The sequence below is a fragment of the Talpa occidentalis genome, unplaced genomic scaffold (assembly GCF_014898055.3).
Source record: "Talpa occidentalis isolate TD23 unplaced genomic scaffold, MPIMG_talOcc4v2.1 talOcc4.4, whole genome shotgun sequence".
Taxonomy (NCBI): domain Eukaryota; kingdom Metazoa; phylum Chordata; class Mammalia; order Eulipotyphla; family Talpidae; genus Talpa; species Talpa occidentalis.
This window is the reverse complement of record NW_023604295.1, coordinates 2,521,028-2,537,978: the sequence shown is the minus strand read 5'-3', so window position 1 is coordinate 2,537,978 and position 16,951 is coordinate 2,521,028. Positions and strand designations below refer to the sequence as shown.

The 16,951-nt window shown below is 45.2% G+C and overlaps 1 protein-coding gene across 1 annotated transcript in view; it reads right to left on the bottom strand.

The window, feature by feature from the left end:
• Positions 1–16,951, bottom strand: part of DSCAM (DS cell adhesion molecule) — a 433,598-nt gene that overhangs the window by 122,255 nt on the left and 294,392 nt on the right. The window contains exon 11 of the mRNA XM_037524927.1: positions 10,670–10,843. Within this exon, the coding sequence (XP_037380824.1) occupies positions 10,670–10,843 (174 nt within the window). The remainder of the gene's footprint in view (positions 1–10,669; positions 10,844–16,951) is intronic.

Below are 16,951 nucleotides of genomic sequence, written 5' to 3'. Positions count from 1 at the left end.
GTGAGAGAATTCACCAGAGCCAGAGCGGGGAGCAGAGCAGGCAGAAGGACCGAAGTACACTGCTGAGGGGAGCAGCGGGCGGCAGGAGAGGTCTGTGCGCCATGTGGGACCCTCGCCCGGCGGCTGGGGATCGAACCGGCGCTGCAGAGGCTGCGGGCAGCTTCGCAACCCAGTGTTCAACCGCTGCGCCACCGGGGAGGCCCCATCATATTTCTTTATAGGAATGTTCCATGGTATGGTTTGTTTGGGAAGTTTCGGACTTTGGCCATTGCAAACAATACAACTATGAGCATTTCTGCACATGAACTTTGCGTGTATGTGTGTGTATATATACATTTATAAATTCACAACCAGGAGATATATTTAAGTCTATAATCTACACATACACACAGACGCGTGTGTGTGCACGGTTGTGTGCATGCATGTATCTACTGTTCTCTTAACTCGATGGGACAGTGTCAAGCAGCTGTTCCAAGCTGCACAGATTCACAATCTCACCTACTATCGCTGTTACTGGTCTGATGTCAACAGTGGCTCTTCAAGAGTGCCCCTGACTCAGCAGCAGAAACAGCACCTGGGAACATGCTAGAAACGTACACTCCGAAGCTGGGAATGTGTTTGAACAAGACCCTGGAAATCCCGGAGCATCCTAAGGCACAGGCACCATTACTGCAGGGCCTTTCTCTGCCCCAGTCTTGTCCCCAGCCCCCCTCTGCTGCCTTACTCTGGCATCCTGCCAGAGGCTGTGGACAGAGCATGGGGGCTGTCAGCAGGAGTGGCCCCCCGCACTTTGCCTGGGCTGCTCGACAGCTGTGAACTCAGCTGAGCATCGGCACCGGAGGTGGGTCCCGGGGGCTCCACCCCTCCCCATGTCCAGAGAGGCTTCAGGACCAAACACTGCAGGAAAAGACCTTCCTGACTAGACGGGCTGGTGGCGGCCGGCGTTATCCCCTCCAGCTGACAGAGGGCCCGGGGGCACGCGTATTTCAGTCTTCACGTGATGTGGTTTGTTCTTTTTTTAAAAAAAAAAACTCTAAATTTTATTTTTTTATTTTTATTTTTTTGTTTTGAGAATTTTTAAAATTTTTATATTTTTTTTACGTCATTTTTCATTTTTGCACGATGTGTGCATTTTCATCTTGGTTGTAGACCCATAAAATTCCCCCTCTCCCGTTTTGATCTTACTCGCTCCTCCCCACTGTAGTGTGTCTCTGGTTTATAGCTGATTGCTATTTTGATTTTTACTTTATTATAGTCTTTTTTCTGGACCCTTGTTTAGGTTTTCTAGATTCCTGCGATGAGTGAGACCATCCGGTATTTTTCCTTTTCTTTCTGGCTTATTTCGCTGAGCATGATCCCTTCCAGCGCCATCCATGTTGCTGCAAATGGCATGTGTTTATCTTTTTTGAATGCTGAGTAATATTCCATGGTGTATATGGACCCCATCTTCTTCATCCAGTCATCTATTTTTGGGCATTTGGGTTGTTTCCAACTTTTAGCTATTGTAAACAGTGCTGCTATAAACATAGGGGTGCAGGTGCTCTTTGGAGTTGATGTTTCTGTGTCCTTTGGGTAAATACCTAGGAGTGGAATTGCTGGATCCTATGGAAGCTCTATGTTTAGTAGGTCCAGAAATCTCCACACAGCTCTCCACAGTGGTTGGACCAGTTTGCACTCCCACCAACAGTGCAGGAGAGTTCCTTTTTCTCCACACCCTCGCCAACATTTGTTGTTGCTAGTTTTTTTAATATGTGCCATTCTCACTGGTGTGAGATGGTATCTCATGGTAGTTTTGATTTGCATTTCCCTGATTACAAGTGATGTTGATTGAACATTTTTTCATATGCCTGTTGGCCATTTGCATTTCTTCTTTGGACAAGTTCCTTTTTAGCTCTTCTGCCCATTTTTTGACTGCATTTTTTTTGTTTGTTTTTGTTAAGTCTCATCAGCTCTTTGTAGATTTTTGTGATCAGTCTTTTATCATTAGTGTTGTGTGCAAAAATGTTCTCCCAATCGGTGGGGTGTGTGGTTTTTACAAAGCCTGTGTACTAAATAAAGCCAACTGAAAAGTAAATTTCACTTATGCAAGGTCTAAATGAAGTATTCATGAATTGGGTGGTAACAGAATGGCTATATCCATCGTATCACCCAGAAATTTGATCTCAGAGATTTTTAAAAAGGAAAAAGGGAGCGCTTTTTGACGTGCTCACTGGTTATGTCAGGAATAGTGTGACAGTCTGCTGGCTTCCCCAAGCCTGGGCCTGAGTGTTTTCCAAGGGGTTTCTGCAGAGGCTGACAGACAGGTGTGCATGTGTGCATGTGTGCATGCCTACATGGTTTGCACATGTGTGCTGCAGCATGCCTGTGTGTGATTGTGTGTATGCATCCCATACATACAAGTGTGCACCAATGTGTCCACACGTGTGCGTGGGTATGCGCATGTAAGCACACCTGTGTGTATGTGTGTGTATGCACATGTGTGTTGGAGGTCTGGAGGAATCTCTGAGCCCCCGAGGCCTTTGAATTAGCTTAAAGTCTATCTCCCAAATTTTAGAGGAAGCCAGGAGAAGTGAATTTTTAATTACTGGAAATAAGCACACAGCTCTATGTATATAAAGAGCTTTCTCTCTTATAAACAGCTCAAACACTCTCGCAGTATTTTATGGCTTTGCTAAAGGAGCAAGTGGCTGAGAGTCTATGTGGATGCAAATAACAGCAAGGATTTTGCAGGAGAACAAACAACAGAGTTAAACCCAGTCTTGTGGGACCCCAAACTAGCTGTCTTGTTCTTCTTAATTCAAAGTGGGGGGAAATTCTCCCCACATCCTGAACTTGGTAGGACAGATGGCTAAAGGACAAAGAACTGGCAGTGGGTGGGCACAGGTGCGTCATGCCTGTGCCAGCGCCCATGAGCACTGGAAGCAGCACTGCCTTTGGCTTGGTGCTGGGGTCCGCGAGCTCCAGAGACATAGGTAGAATCAGCAAACCCTCATAGGGCACATTTTTGGGGACACGCTCAGTGGGATGGCTGGCAGGCAGCTTCTCCCGCTGTCACCTGTTACGGTAGCAGCAGCCAGGGTTTGGCAAATGACACTGTTAATCAGGAGACATTTTGACCCACTGGCTCCTGGGAGTTTTAGATTTCAGAGGTTTGTGAAGCCACATGTGTAACTGTCCCTCCTTGGGAGGTGAGGGGCACGCGCTGCAGTGTGGAAGGCTCTAAATGAAGCAGAGACCCATGAGGAGGAATCAGCTCTCAGGAAAATGAGCACAGCCAAGTGAGAGGTACCAGGGGGACCTGGGCAGTGCACACTGGGGACTCAGCAGGTTTCATTCACGGCTCATCTATGCAGGTCAGTGCAGTGACTTGTTCTTGCAACACATGGTCTGAGCTTAAAAGCCATGAAAATTGACCTGTTCAAGTACTGAAAATATCTCTTTTACGATACCCCCAATTCTTGTCTTTATAGATATTTAAATTGTATATTTTCCTGTATAAGGAATAGATACAGCAAACATTTAAGCATGTTTCAAAATATGCAGCATAGTAAAGAATGACATGGTTATCTTTGCCTGCAAACACAAAGCAGGTTGGAATTGCAATGTCCCATTGGGTAGGAGGTGCGGTTCGGTGTGGCAGTTATGCAGCCAGACAGGCTAGGTGCCCAGCTTTCTGGGAAGCCAGTTTAGCCACGTGTAACACAATTTTGCCTCAGCGCATCTTTGACACTGCTATTCCATTTCAGTATTTTATCCAAAAAAATCAATTAGTGATGTGCTTTATATTGATACAGAAGATGTTCATTGCAAGCTTATTCTCATAGAAACCTTTAGCCATGTCATAAATGTTCCTGATTCTGTAAATAAGAAATTAGATAGAGGCACAGGATCGAGTATTACACAGCCATTTAAACACTGAAAACAATACTTTAAGCCACATCAAAATACTGCGTTTGCTGGGCGACCCAGCAGCACCCGCGGGCCGGCTCCAGCGGCTCCCTCACTGCTGGGCTGTGGAGGCTGTGGAGGAGGGAGGCCCAAGATGAGGGTCCCAGCAGGCGGGGCTTCTCCTGAGCTCTCTCTGCAGCATGGCTTGCGCTTGGCCTCGCGCTCGCTGTGTCCGCCAAGGTGCACCTCGGGGTGGCCTCCTTCAAGACCCTTCCTGCCCTGCAGGGCGCCCGCTGGCCCCACCCTCAGGATCTCATTTACCCTCTGTTACTTTTGCAAAGGGCCTGTCTCCCAATATCATCGTCACATTGAGGGTTAGGGGTTCAATCTATGAACTTGGGGGTGACACGTGTCAGTCCATTAACAACGCCAATCATGTATTACTGATCGAATAAAAAGGTCTCTATGGCATGATCACTGTTGGCCCCTCCAGGCGAGCCACGGACCTCTCTCCTTCCCGGCCTCTCTTTCTCTCTCCCCTCACCTCTTCTTATGTGGAAGTCAATCTCGACATCCGTATGCAGGAAAATTAATAAAAATCAAGCTGCCTTAAAGATAGTAAATATATCAACAGTGGGGGACAACGGGTAACACCCACTTTTTATTTCATTCTGATTTGTCTTGAGTGTTTTTTAAGAAACACCTCTACATCCGCAGAAAACACTGAAATGATTCTGGTCTTGACTTGATGATTCGTGCACACCTCATGGCTGAGCCCAGGCCCCATGACTATATCTCAGACTCTGAGCAGACGTAACCCCTGGAAAAAGGCGCACCCAGCTGTCTTGGAGCCTTTGCTCAGGCCTCTTCCCTGGGTACCCCGCTGGAGGGGTCAGGCCGGGACCCCAGGGTCAGGGCGGGGCAGCCCAGCGGGACCGGCGTCCCGGGACGGCAGGCTCCTCCTGAGCTCTGCTCGCCCACAGGTCTGGCAGCTCGGCCCACGGGGCTCGAAGGGCTGCTCAGCGCAGAGATGAGCAACTTCGATCCCTTGGGAGAAGCTGTGAAAGAGGCACGTTTCCTTCCATCTTACACCCAGAGGAACATCCTGGCTGTGGCCTGTGGACACAGCGTGTCTTAGCAGTGGGTGGAACTCCCTGGGGTCACAGGCCCCATGCACAGGCCTCGGCAGCCTCTGGCTGGCAGGCACCCCCGATGCCCTCTTCCCTCTCATTCAAACCAAACAGCAACACCCAAGGCTGAGCTTCCCTCCAGGAAATCTGAGGCCTGCTGGCTGGGGGTGGGGACACCCCTCTACCTCCAGGAAGGAAAAGGCCTCAAAACAAGCAGCCCGTGTGTGGGACACAGAGAAAGCCAACCAGGGTCGGAGGCAAACTGTCAAGTCAACCTTGGCGGCTGCCTGCAGGCCCGAGGCACGGGGTGTGGGGGAGAGGGCGGGGCCAGAAGGGGGGCAGGGAGCACAGTGGACTTGGGGTGCCTCCGTGGTGGGAGGGAGGGTGACCACACCTGAGGGGGTATCCTTTACTGTAAAAAATGAACAAAGATGTAAAATAATGCTACTTTCTTAAAAAATAAATAAACAAAATCAAACAGCCCTAAAGATAAGGTCTGAGCTGCTGTGATTTCTTGGACTCTGGGCACAATTGCCTGAGGGGGCCGAAGCTGAGAGCCGGCAATCAGGATTGATTGTAGAGACTTCCGTGGGCTGGGGCGGGGGCTGCAGACGTGTGGGCATCCTGCCCGCTGCCCCCATCACCCCCTGCAGGGACCCTCAGAGCCGGGGCCCTGCAGAAGGGTGCACCTGCTTCCCCTTCACAGCCTGTGGCGGGAGCTCATTAGGGAGGCGGGGCCAGGGACTGGTACCAGCCCAGCTGGGACATTTAGGGGCATCTCCCACTTTGGAAAGCTCCGCTGAAGGGTGACAGGTGGTGAGGGTTGAGCTGTATCCTATCGCCCCATTTGGGCTGCTTGTATCCTATCATCCTGCTCCCAGCTGCAGCCCCCCATCTCTGGGTGCGTGGACCCGCCACCTTCCCACGGACAGAATGGAAACACATGTGCGAGGCTGGAAGCACCCCAGCTTGCAGCCGTTGACTGCAGCAGCGCCGGGAAACGAATGCAACTCCCCCAGGATTTAAGAAATACCTGGCATCCCTCTTCATGAATCTTTACTTATCGTATCATGCTTTCAACTTCCTATACATGCTTTGCTTTATTTTGTGTGTCAGGCTACATTTCTTCATCCCAGAAGCAGAAGCCTCAAAAGACACAGACAGGATGTGCGTCCCCAGCAGAGAGCCCTGGACAGCCTCAAAATTGAAGTTTTCCAACTTCGGTTTCCATACACGGACAACAAGATCCCTGGGCCCGAAAGGTTGAGCAGAACTGGAGATTCCTCCCCAGCCCTGGAAAACGCTCTGTGGAGAAAGACTTCTCTCCTCTCGCTGCAAGAACAACCTGGCTTTCCAGTTGTTTCATTTCTGTTTTGTGTGTTTTTCAATTTTATTTATTTATTTTCTCCCGCACCACAGCCGTCCTGGCCCTTCCTCTCTGCCCTGATCCTCTCTGCACCTCAGAAACTGAGGTTACCAGCGTCCTACTTTATAATTATTGTGTTTCCGTTCACCTGCTCAGCTTCCTTCTTGTGCTCATATACACAGAAGTGTCCGATGCTTGTCTCTATCGTTTCTTGCTTTGCTGCGCACAATCCCCTCAGCTACTTCCATTTTTCTGAAATGGCCGCATTTCATCTTCCCCGATGGCTGAGCAGCGTCCACCATGCAGAGAGACGCACCTCCTCCATCCACCCGTCCATCAGTGGGCACTGAGGTTGTGGCCACGTTGTAGCCATTGTAAAGAACGCTGCAACAAACACGGCAATACACACTGCCGCGCATATGATTTTTTAAGTTACTGGCTTCCTTAGTCTCCGGCCAGATACCCAGAAGAGGGGCTGCTGGGTCAGGGGCGCAGCCACTACCTCTAACCACTTCTCAAAAATGCTGTGACAACTTTGATCATTTCGAGGTTAGTTCATATTCAGCAACTCATAAGACGATGTTTATTTTATTACATCTCTTGATTAATTTTTCTTGATGCCAAACTGAAAGATTGATGTAGAAGTTCTAAAAAATGTAGAAAATGTCTTGGGTGGGGCTGCGTAACAACATGCCATAGAGTGGCATAAACTACAGACCCTAATTCCTCATGTTCTGAGGCTGGAAGTCTGAGGTCGGGATGCCGGCAGGGTCGGGTTCCGAGGGAACAGAGCACCCTCCCCAGCTTACAGACGGCCCCTCCTCCCTATATTCTTACATGGCAGAGAAAGGCTGAGTTCTGTCTCTTCCTCTTCTTAGAAGACTCCACTTCCACTGTTGGGCCCCACGCTGTCTAGTGAATCCTCTCACCCCTGCACCTCTGGCCTACACCCCAGATCTTCTATGCATATATAAATAAATAAAAATAAATCTTTAAAATTAGAATCAGTTGACAAGAATCAGTTGAATCAACAATCAATATTGTTGGTCTTCAAATGAGGGTATCGAGTCAGCCATTCCCAACTAAGTCTGCTGTGCTGATAAAATCACACGTAGTCTCGTAGCATGGAATAAGGCCATCAGTGCCAGTGCTCAGAATGAGCTAACAATCGGGTGACCTTCTCTGTCCTCACAGATTTTGGGGTGAGCTGGTTTTTCTTTGCCCGCGTGTAGATGATGGACCAGAAGTCAGCAGCCAAGTGGGTAGACACAAGTGTGTTACCACCTGGCTGGAGGTGCTGGAATCAATTAAGGGAGTGGGGCTTAAACAAAGAGATTGGAACAGAGGGTATTCACAACACCCCCGCCTTGTCCTGACTCTGTCCTCCTGCCTGGGCCATGAATACAAGGAGCAGGTGGCTAGGCACGGCCCCAGGGGCCATGGCACCTGCCGTGACCTGCCACTGTCGTACAAACACTTGTCACAGACTCTTCTCTTTGAGACTCTGTCTTTGGATGTGTCCTAACATGAGTAGTTCAGATTGTCCCTGCAGAGGGTCAAACCTGGAGGCTCCCAAGAGAACAGAGAACAGCATGGTCCAGACACCGCACTCGACACGGAATAAATTACCAGGGAAGACGCCCAGCCTAACCTTTCTGCAAGCTGATTTCCATGCCCTGTTCACAAGGCCTGCAGCGGAGAGGGTTGAGCAGGAGCTTATTTTGGCTGAGCTTGCAGGAAAACGGTCTAATGACCCTTGCAGGAAAATGGTCTAATGACATTTCTATGGAGCGGCTTTCTTTAGTTATGTCTAAACTGTCCATTGCCTTCTACACCCTTCTATACACTTTTCATTCAATGATGTGATAACAAGGATTAAGAGGAGAGAGAAAGTGGCCCCAGATGTCCAGATGTTGGCTGGAATCCCAGCTGGGCCTTGGTGTACTCATGTTCAATGGAAACAATTTCACCAACCACCAGCTTCAAAGACAGATATGTATTCACACATAAACACATTTGCATAATATGCCTATGTGTATATATTTGTAGCTACATAACCAGGCACTGAAAACAGGCAGAAACAATTAAAACAGAGTCTTCTAAAAGATGAATCTCAGTGGATGAGTTTCTCGAATTTACTGACACGTGTCCTAGAATGAGAGGCAGGAGAAAATAAAGATGGAGGCCGTCTCCGCTTACAGGCACCCGGGCGGTGCCGCAACACTCCAGACCCATCTCACAGTCCTTCACCCTAATCTTGACCCGGAAAGACGGGTTCCTTCTTCCCCCAACAGCCGTCTTTGCACTACTGCTCGTAGGTTGTCAGACAGAGGTCACTACCTCAAAGCAGATGCGTGACTATTTCATGTAATAAATTTCAACAACAGTTGAAAAACTTCAGTCTGTAAAAAATGGCAATCAACAGTTTGTGGGGGGAAGGGTGGAATCTTGACACTGTTAGCAAGCCCACAGGGGGTTTTTCCCAGGGGGGATAGGCTGGTGTGGGGTAGGTGGGTGGCCTCTTTGCCCTCTTGCACTTCGACTGGTCGCGCCTGTCCTCTGACGGTGTTGGTGCACATGTGTTGGTATGGGGTGAGGGCTGTGTGTCTGCGTGTGCACACGAGCATGGGGACATGCCACTGTTAGGATGTATCTGAGAGTGAAATGAAGGATAATGGGATGATGTTTCTTCCTCTTATTTTCACTCTCAGGAAGGCCTTTGGATTTGGGGGGCGTGTGTGGCTCCTAAGACTCCTGGAATCTGCTGGATGGACACTGACACTCACATGTCTGAGCATCCCACAGGGAGAGATGCTTATTAAGTCAGGGATCCTCTTGACAGTCCTGCCTTGCTCCCCTATCAGCACCAAACACATGGACAGAGGAGGGGGAATCATCCATTCTACCCATTCTTTAAGGCGTTTTCCATGAAGCTGCAGCAGCTCATCCTCTGAAAGGCACATGTCACTCGTCATGCTGCCTCAAAGCCCTCCCCGGCATTCCTGTCCGCTCTGCCCCAAAACATCAGCACTTCCATCCACAGAGGGAGGGTCGTGGCTGGTTCTACTTACAGCTGGCATAAGGCCTTGTCTCTATCAGGTCACAGGTCAATGCTTGTGGAACGGAAGTGTGTTTCACAGACTTAAAATATATAGAAACAATCTCCAAAGTACGTTCCTTACAGTGGGAAAAGCAGGACCGCAGTCAACAATGGTCCTCAGTGCTTTACTTTCTTTACTATCTCATCAAGTTATTAATTTTTTTAATTGCCACTTCACGTTGGGTTTATGTGAAAGATAGTTTACTTTCAGATTCTTCCCAATCAGATTATAACATTTAGAAGCCAAGATTACAGACTGGCTGTGTGCAAAATACATTTCAGAACAACCGCTTCAGAGCTGTGATTTCTCCTTGATATAATCATGTAGCAACTAGAGAGGCTGACCCTGTCATTGTTCTGCTGAAAACAATGCGCTAACTAGAATAGATCCTTCCTGAAATTAGACGGATACTCGCCTTTGCGTAGCTGGTCATTCAGTATCACACACACACACACACCCTGAAGTTCACTAGTGGGGATACAGCAGAAATCCTTTCCAACCTCTCCATTGCACAATTAGCATAAAAAAGAGTCCGCTAGAACAAAGCCCTGGGCCAGGAGGAAGTCACCATTTATCTCTGGAAAGTGGTATCAATGGGCGAGAGAGTGGCCGCTGGCTGAGCGCCAGAGCGCTGCCCTTGCCAAGCAGCAGCTCTCACCTTCTCACTCACAGGAGCTGATGCACTTTCTTGGGTGCGCAGTTACCGCTGGTGCGAGAAAAGACGGGGGAGCCACACCCACCCGAGCTCAGAACAACACGCTTCTGTCTTGCAGTCGTTTGTTTCTAGTAACAGGTTTGGGTTGCTTGATTCATAATGATCTTAAAAACAACACACAAGCTCACATGCAAATAAAGTGCATTTGAGAAGAGAAGAGACCTCTAAAAAAACACCTCTGAGCCAGGCACTGGGTTTTTCCACAATAAAATCAACAAGGGACAAGGGTGGAGGCTCAAGGGAGGGGTCCCCTCACGGGCCAGGTGCCCGGAGCCAGGGCTGATGGCCGCCGGGCCAGGGCAGGGCGTGAGGGCAGCGGGCCGAGGCCCCTGGCAATTTCTACCATGTTCCTGGATCGTGTTTCTGTGATAGCAAGATGCAACCCCGCGAGGGCAAACAACAGGTAACCCACAGAACCCTGACCAGCCGAGCCCCCAGGACCTGTTGGGGAGACGAAGCTCTTCCTTACTTTTAACCGTGAGGTACATGGACTTGCTGACGTCTGCGCCCACGTCGTTGCTGACCTTGCAGAGGTAGTAGCCGCTGTCTTCCTCCACTACGTGCTTGATCAAGAGGGACCCGTTGCCGAGGACCTGAATTCGGCCATTCAGGGCAATTGGTTGGAACTGGGGGACCCCAGCACCTAGAAAAGAGTAAATCGGAACAATGACGCTAACGTCCACTCACATGGGCGACCTGAGCCTAAGCTCAGCAGACTGATGAGGGGACGTGGTGGCATTTCAAGAGCAGCAGAGTCCCCACCGGGCACTTGTGATGTTTTCTTTCCTCCAACGTTGAAGCTCTTGCTTGGAGAGAATTTCACATGTGTTTAAAATGACGGCGTTTAAACTGAGACAGAGACCACACAGGTGGTTTCTATTGTAAAAAGTCAAATTTCATGAGTGTTAAGTAGCGGATCTATTATTCAAAGAAATTGCAGTGGGAGAGTTACAGAAGTTGTCGTCTTGTATGGGGCGAAATAAATTCTGCGTGTTACCAGGGCCTCGCGGTGAAGGTGACCAGGAGGCTGACACCTGGGACGAGGTGTGCGGGCACACGTGGGGCTACAGACAGATGCTGTGTACAGACGCCTCTTCTAAGTGTCCGCACACTCCAGTCTCAAAACACTCTTACTATATTCCATGTCACTAAATAAAAAAGTCAGATCATTACACTAAGACAGCACACGTGAGAGCCCACCTCGCCTCAGTGCTCAGTGGCACATGGAACAGATGTGACAGCTACAAAGGATGTGACAGGATTCATATTGGAAATCCAAATAAAACTATTTCAATAAAACATTTATGGAGAAAAAAGAGGTTTGAGATCCAGGAGATTCCCGAGAAGAGTGGTTTGAGTTAAGCTGCTTCACTGCCTGTGCCTCCCCTGGGAACAGCAGCTGGGGCTCGGAGGGGGTGAGGCTAGTCCTGAAAAGCTGATAAGGCATCTCTCTTCTCTGACTTGAGTAGTGCTGGGAGTGACAGGGGAAGGACCAGGCCCATCTTCCTGGAGAAAGTTTAAACTGAGGGTCTAGCTTGTGCTGCAGAGAAGAGCTTAGTGGCTCAGGGTCTCTGTGGGGGCTACACATGTGGGCTGTCACCAGGCTGTTGATGCAGAGAGATTCAGACTTTGCACCTGGGGACTCAAGATGGGGAGATACTTCTCTGTGCTGACTCTACACCTAGCTGTTTAGCCACTGGTGTCCTCAGCTCACTGCGGCAGACTGCGGCTGTGCCTTCACTGATTTTGTTTTTGCTTCAAGTATCTTTGCACCGCCAAAGAGAGAAGTTCATGATATGGCTAAGGGAGCATGTCACACTGGATGAAAAGGACATGTAGAATCCTTAAACAGCGGTGTCTATCAAAATAGAACTGCTAGAGAGGAGAGGTGAGAATTTGAAGGGAAAAAAGTTCCGTTGGTGCTAAGGATGGAGAAAGACGCAAACTAATGTCACTTCCATTTTAACAACCACTAAAGAGTCTTAATACACAAAATCACACTCTTCTATGAATGAATCTGAAAGTTGAAGTTGCGGGCACCTAGGTAAACTTAGTTGCAAAGAGTGTGGAAGGGGCTGGGGACTGTGGTGGTGGACGATGGCTGCTCTGGTGGTGGGGTGGCGTGGTCACGTGCATATGAAGAGATGGGGTCCTATATTCTGAATTACATAGAGAGTTGTAAACCAATGTTACCTCAATAAAAAAAAAAGCATAATGGCAATGAACTTATTTAATAGCAAATAATTAAAATAAACGTTTACCAGTGTCAAAAAAAAAGAGAAATATATTTGGAAAAACCCAAATAGTTGTTATTTAAACAAAACACTTCCTCAATAGCTCATGAGTCAAAGAAGACGTCACCACAGTAATAAGGGGAAAAAATACATTTTGCATTGAATAAGAATGTAAAAGCAACATATCAAAATTTATGGGATTCAGCTAACAGCAATACTTGGATGGAAATTTGTAGCATCAAATGCTTGTACTAAAATACAAAGTGTATCACAAATCTATAGCTTAAGCATATATTTTAAGAAACTATTACAAGAAGTACAAGTAAAACTTACAGTAAGGAGACAGAAGAAAATAATAAAAAGGAATGCTGAAATCAATATAGAAAATCAATAGAACCAAAAGCCAGTTCTTTGGAAAAAATTATAGGTAAACCCCAGCTGGTCTGATCAAGAAGAGATAAGCCACAAGTTGGAAATAATTATAATGAAAGAGGCCATCACTATACTCCTACTCTTATTAAAAGGATGATGGAAAACTATGAGGAATAACATCCTGTTTATAAATTTGACAACTTTGAAACAACAGACTAAGAAAACTCACTCAAAATTAGATAACCTTAATAGTACTAGATCTATAAATAAATATTACCCATAGTTAAGATTTTTCACAAAGAACACTCAGAGAGCCCAGCCAGCTCTACTAGTGCAAACTATCTAACACAAAGAAGAAATAATACCAATTTCACATCAACTTTCAGAAAACACAAGAGGAGGGAACACTTTACAGCTCATCTTAACAGGCAGCATCATCTTTATACCAAAATCAGACTAGAGAGAGACAGAGAGACCACATCCCTAATGAACATAGGCATAAATAACCTTAAACAACTTACCACACCAGGCTTATCAACATATAAAAATAATAACACTCCAGGAATGGTTTAAATGGTTGGGATAAATTAAAAATTTAGTTAGAAGACCAAAAATAAACAAATATGATCACCACAGTACATACAAAAATAAAGGAAAATAAATGTCTCATAGAACTCAGAATCCACTCAGAAAATCTCATAGTAAGCCACGAATAGAATGGAAAACTTGATAAAAGGTTTTTACAAAAAACCCTCAGTTTTAACACCATACTTAATTGTAAAAGACTGGATTATTTTCCAAAAAAGATCAATAAAGTGACAAGATGTCTATTCTTGCCCTCTCTATTCAACATTGTTCTGGAGATTCTAGCAAATGCAATGAAAAAGAAAAAATAAATAAAATGCATATGTATTAGAAAGAAAAATATAATTGTCTTTTATAGAAGGCATTACTTACACAGATATTCAAAAAGTCTTCAGAAATGTGGGACTAATAAGTGAGTTCAGCAAGTCATGAGATATATCAAAATGCAAAATTCAATACTAATTTTATTTATATATATTAATATCTAGCAATGGGAATTAAATTTGAAAAATAATATATTTGTAACAAACAATAAAATAAACAGAGATAAATTTAACAAAATATGTGCAAGACTGGCTCACTGAAAACTATAGAAGTTGTTAGCAATCTTTAAAGACAACAAATAAATGGAGAGGTAGACCATGCTCATGAATACCATCTTCAATATTTTCAGACAGTGATTGGACAGATTTTTTGATAAAGGGCCAAATAGTAAAAATTTCAGAAACTTTGCAGGCCATACAATGTATACAAAAATTTATTTCTGTCATTGAAGTGTGAAAGTAGTCATAGAGAATATATATGAAAAAAGGGATATGATTATCTTCCAAAAATATTTATTTACAAAAGCAGGTTTTTTTTACTCCTGGCCCATCACTGGCTGACATCTTGTTGAAAGATATGTCAGAGGAATATCAACACGTGATCACTGTAAATTTGAGAGGGGGACAAAATACTAAAACTACTTACACTTTTGAATTAGCTCTTTATCACATGTCTAAGATATGAAATATGTCACTGAGTAGGAAAACATTTTAAAATTCATCTTATTCATAAACAATTGAAAATCTAGAATGAAAAGTTTTTTAAATGTAGTAGCATTTCATTATAATTTCAATACTTTGATTTCCTCCATATCACCTAATTATTTATAAAGTGATTACAAGAACAAAACTTTTCTTATCATTAACTCTTCACTACTTGGGAAAAGAGAAATTATCACAATGTATAACATGAAAAACTGCAAGAGAAACAGAATACAGATAATTTAAAACAATACATATGAAAGTTTTTAGAACATTTGAACAAATGTTTGATGATTAGTGAACATTTCAAAAGTGGATGATTGGTTTAAAAAATAATTAATGAAAGCTATCTACCAGTTTGCCTACTGAATTTAAAACATATTAGGTAAAAAATTCAAACCATAAAAAGTCAATGTCCTCTCTTGCTCCTCAAGATCCCAGTCTCATTACCTGGAGGATAGCTTTTCTAATATTTTCTAGGTACATGTAATAATGCATCATCTGGTTTTGCACAAATGGGATTTATTGTTCAATTAATGACCATCCCCTGATTGGAAGACACTGGGCAAATCACTGAGGCTGCAACTTTCTCTGAGACCAGAGCTCACTTGGCGACGTGAGCGACCCTATAAAGAGGCCCCCAGGGTGGGGTTCCCCAACCAGCAGTCTTTGAAGCATCAAATCCTGCCAACACCACCCAAGAGAGTGGGAAAGAACCTTCCTGGTGGGAGTGTGGAAGGACAGCATCTCCAGAAAAGTGGTCAGAGAGTCAGGAGATACTATGTGCCAGAAGACTGAGTTCAGCCATAATTAGACTCCTGACCCACAAAAATTGGGAAGACAGTGAATATGTATTAAGTCGCTACATTTTGAGATGACTTATTACACATCAATAAGTCACCACTCATGGTGAGAAACTAGGTAACTAGTAACCTTCCAGATGCTGTATCCTCCTCTGTAAGATGAAAATAATAACAGAATCTCTTTCATAGGGCGGGAGGACACTGAGTACCTGAAACCAGAGCATGGTGTATAGTAAGTAGATGATATTGCTACTGTTTATTTTTTAATTTTTTGCTTATAATTATTAAATCATTTCATGATTAGCAGACTTTCTATCTCTTCTATTTCACAAGAATAAGGGCCATGTTGCAATGAACCTTCCTACTTACCAATCACTCCATTACCAGAGAGGAAGTCACAATAATAAGCCAACTTTTAGCTTAATCTTTGGACAGTAATTCTGCACATTTAAATGTTAAAATATATTTCCATGTTGCTTACTAAAAAATGTGTCAATCTCACTCCATCAGTGTTGGCGAAGGGTTGAAGTTTCCACCACACTTTAGAAGGATTTGGTTTTATAGATTATAAAATTCCCTCTTATGCATAACAAGACTCAACTGGGACTTAAAATAAAGGAAAAAAACTTTAATTTTTGTTAAAGTACTTAAATTTTAGTCCATATTTTGAAAATCGATAAAGGCACTGTTGGTGCCTTTCGCAAAGTGAGCTGCAATTTGGGAGCCAGGAAGAAATATCAAGAAGCCCTGAGATTTGCTTACATAAAATGTAAAAGTACATTACAAAACTCTGATAAATCCAACGAAATGCTGATAGAGTCTCAGAAAGTTGCAGAATCATCTACATCAAAAACACACGTTTTTCTTTTAAGAGTTTTCATCAGAAAAAATACTTGTAATTCTTGACACATTTATACGAAGGGGGAGTCTCAGTTAAATAGCTGAAAAGGAGTCGCTATTAATTCCTTTCTGGTGTAAAGTAAGTCTTTTTATTATTCAAAAGCACCTATGAAAACAGAAATAAAACATAAGCACATTTAAAAAAACATTAGAAATTTTGATAAGAAATGAACCTAAGGTGACAGGTTACACCATTCATAGATCCAACAAGAGCGAACTGACTCATCAGTCACAGAAAAATGCCCTCAAGGGTGAGCATGTGCGTCCTGAGAAGAGGCCTTGACAGAATTATTGGTCACTGGCTTTAGACTCGTCATTATTGTAAAGAGTACAATCTACCCCGATGCATACAAAACACAGAGTTCTCTAATGTTAGCATAAGACAACCGCTTTTGGTAATCGGCTGGAAAAGCCGATATAGCAGGGGAAGCCATTAATTAAAAAGCTGTCAATTTTCTGCAGGAAGCAGGGATGGAGTGCGGAGAATTTCAATGCCCCACGCCATGGAAGCGATGTCAGGGCATTACGCGAGGCACACACTGCGTTCCTGGGCATGTTCATACCGTGATCTTTCTTATTCATGGGAGAGAGAAGCTGGTCGGAGGGGTGGCTGGGCGGGGGAGGGGGGTAGAGGAGAGGGCACCACTGAATGCCAGAAAGTGAACCCCTTTGAGGGTGGAAGCAAATATGGTCATTTAAAAAAATGACCATATTCCTTCCACTCGTTAGCATGTGCCGGGCTGGAGAGAGAGTGCTTGGTGAGGAGTCGGGCCCGTGGGTGTTATCCCTGAAACATTTGTGTCCGCAGCAAGTGGCTCATCCTCTCTGCAGC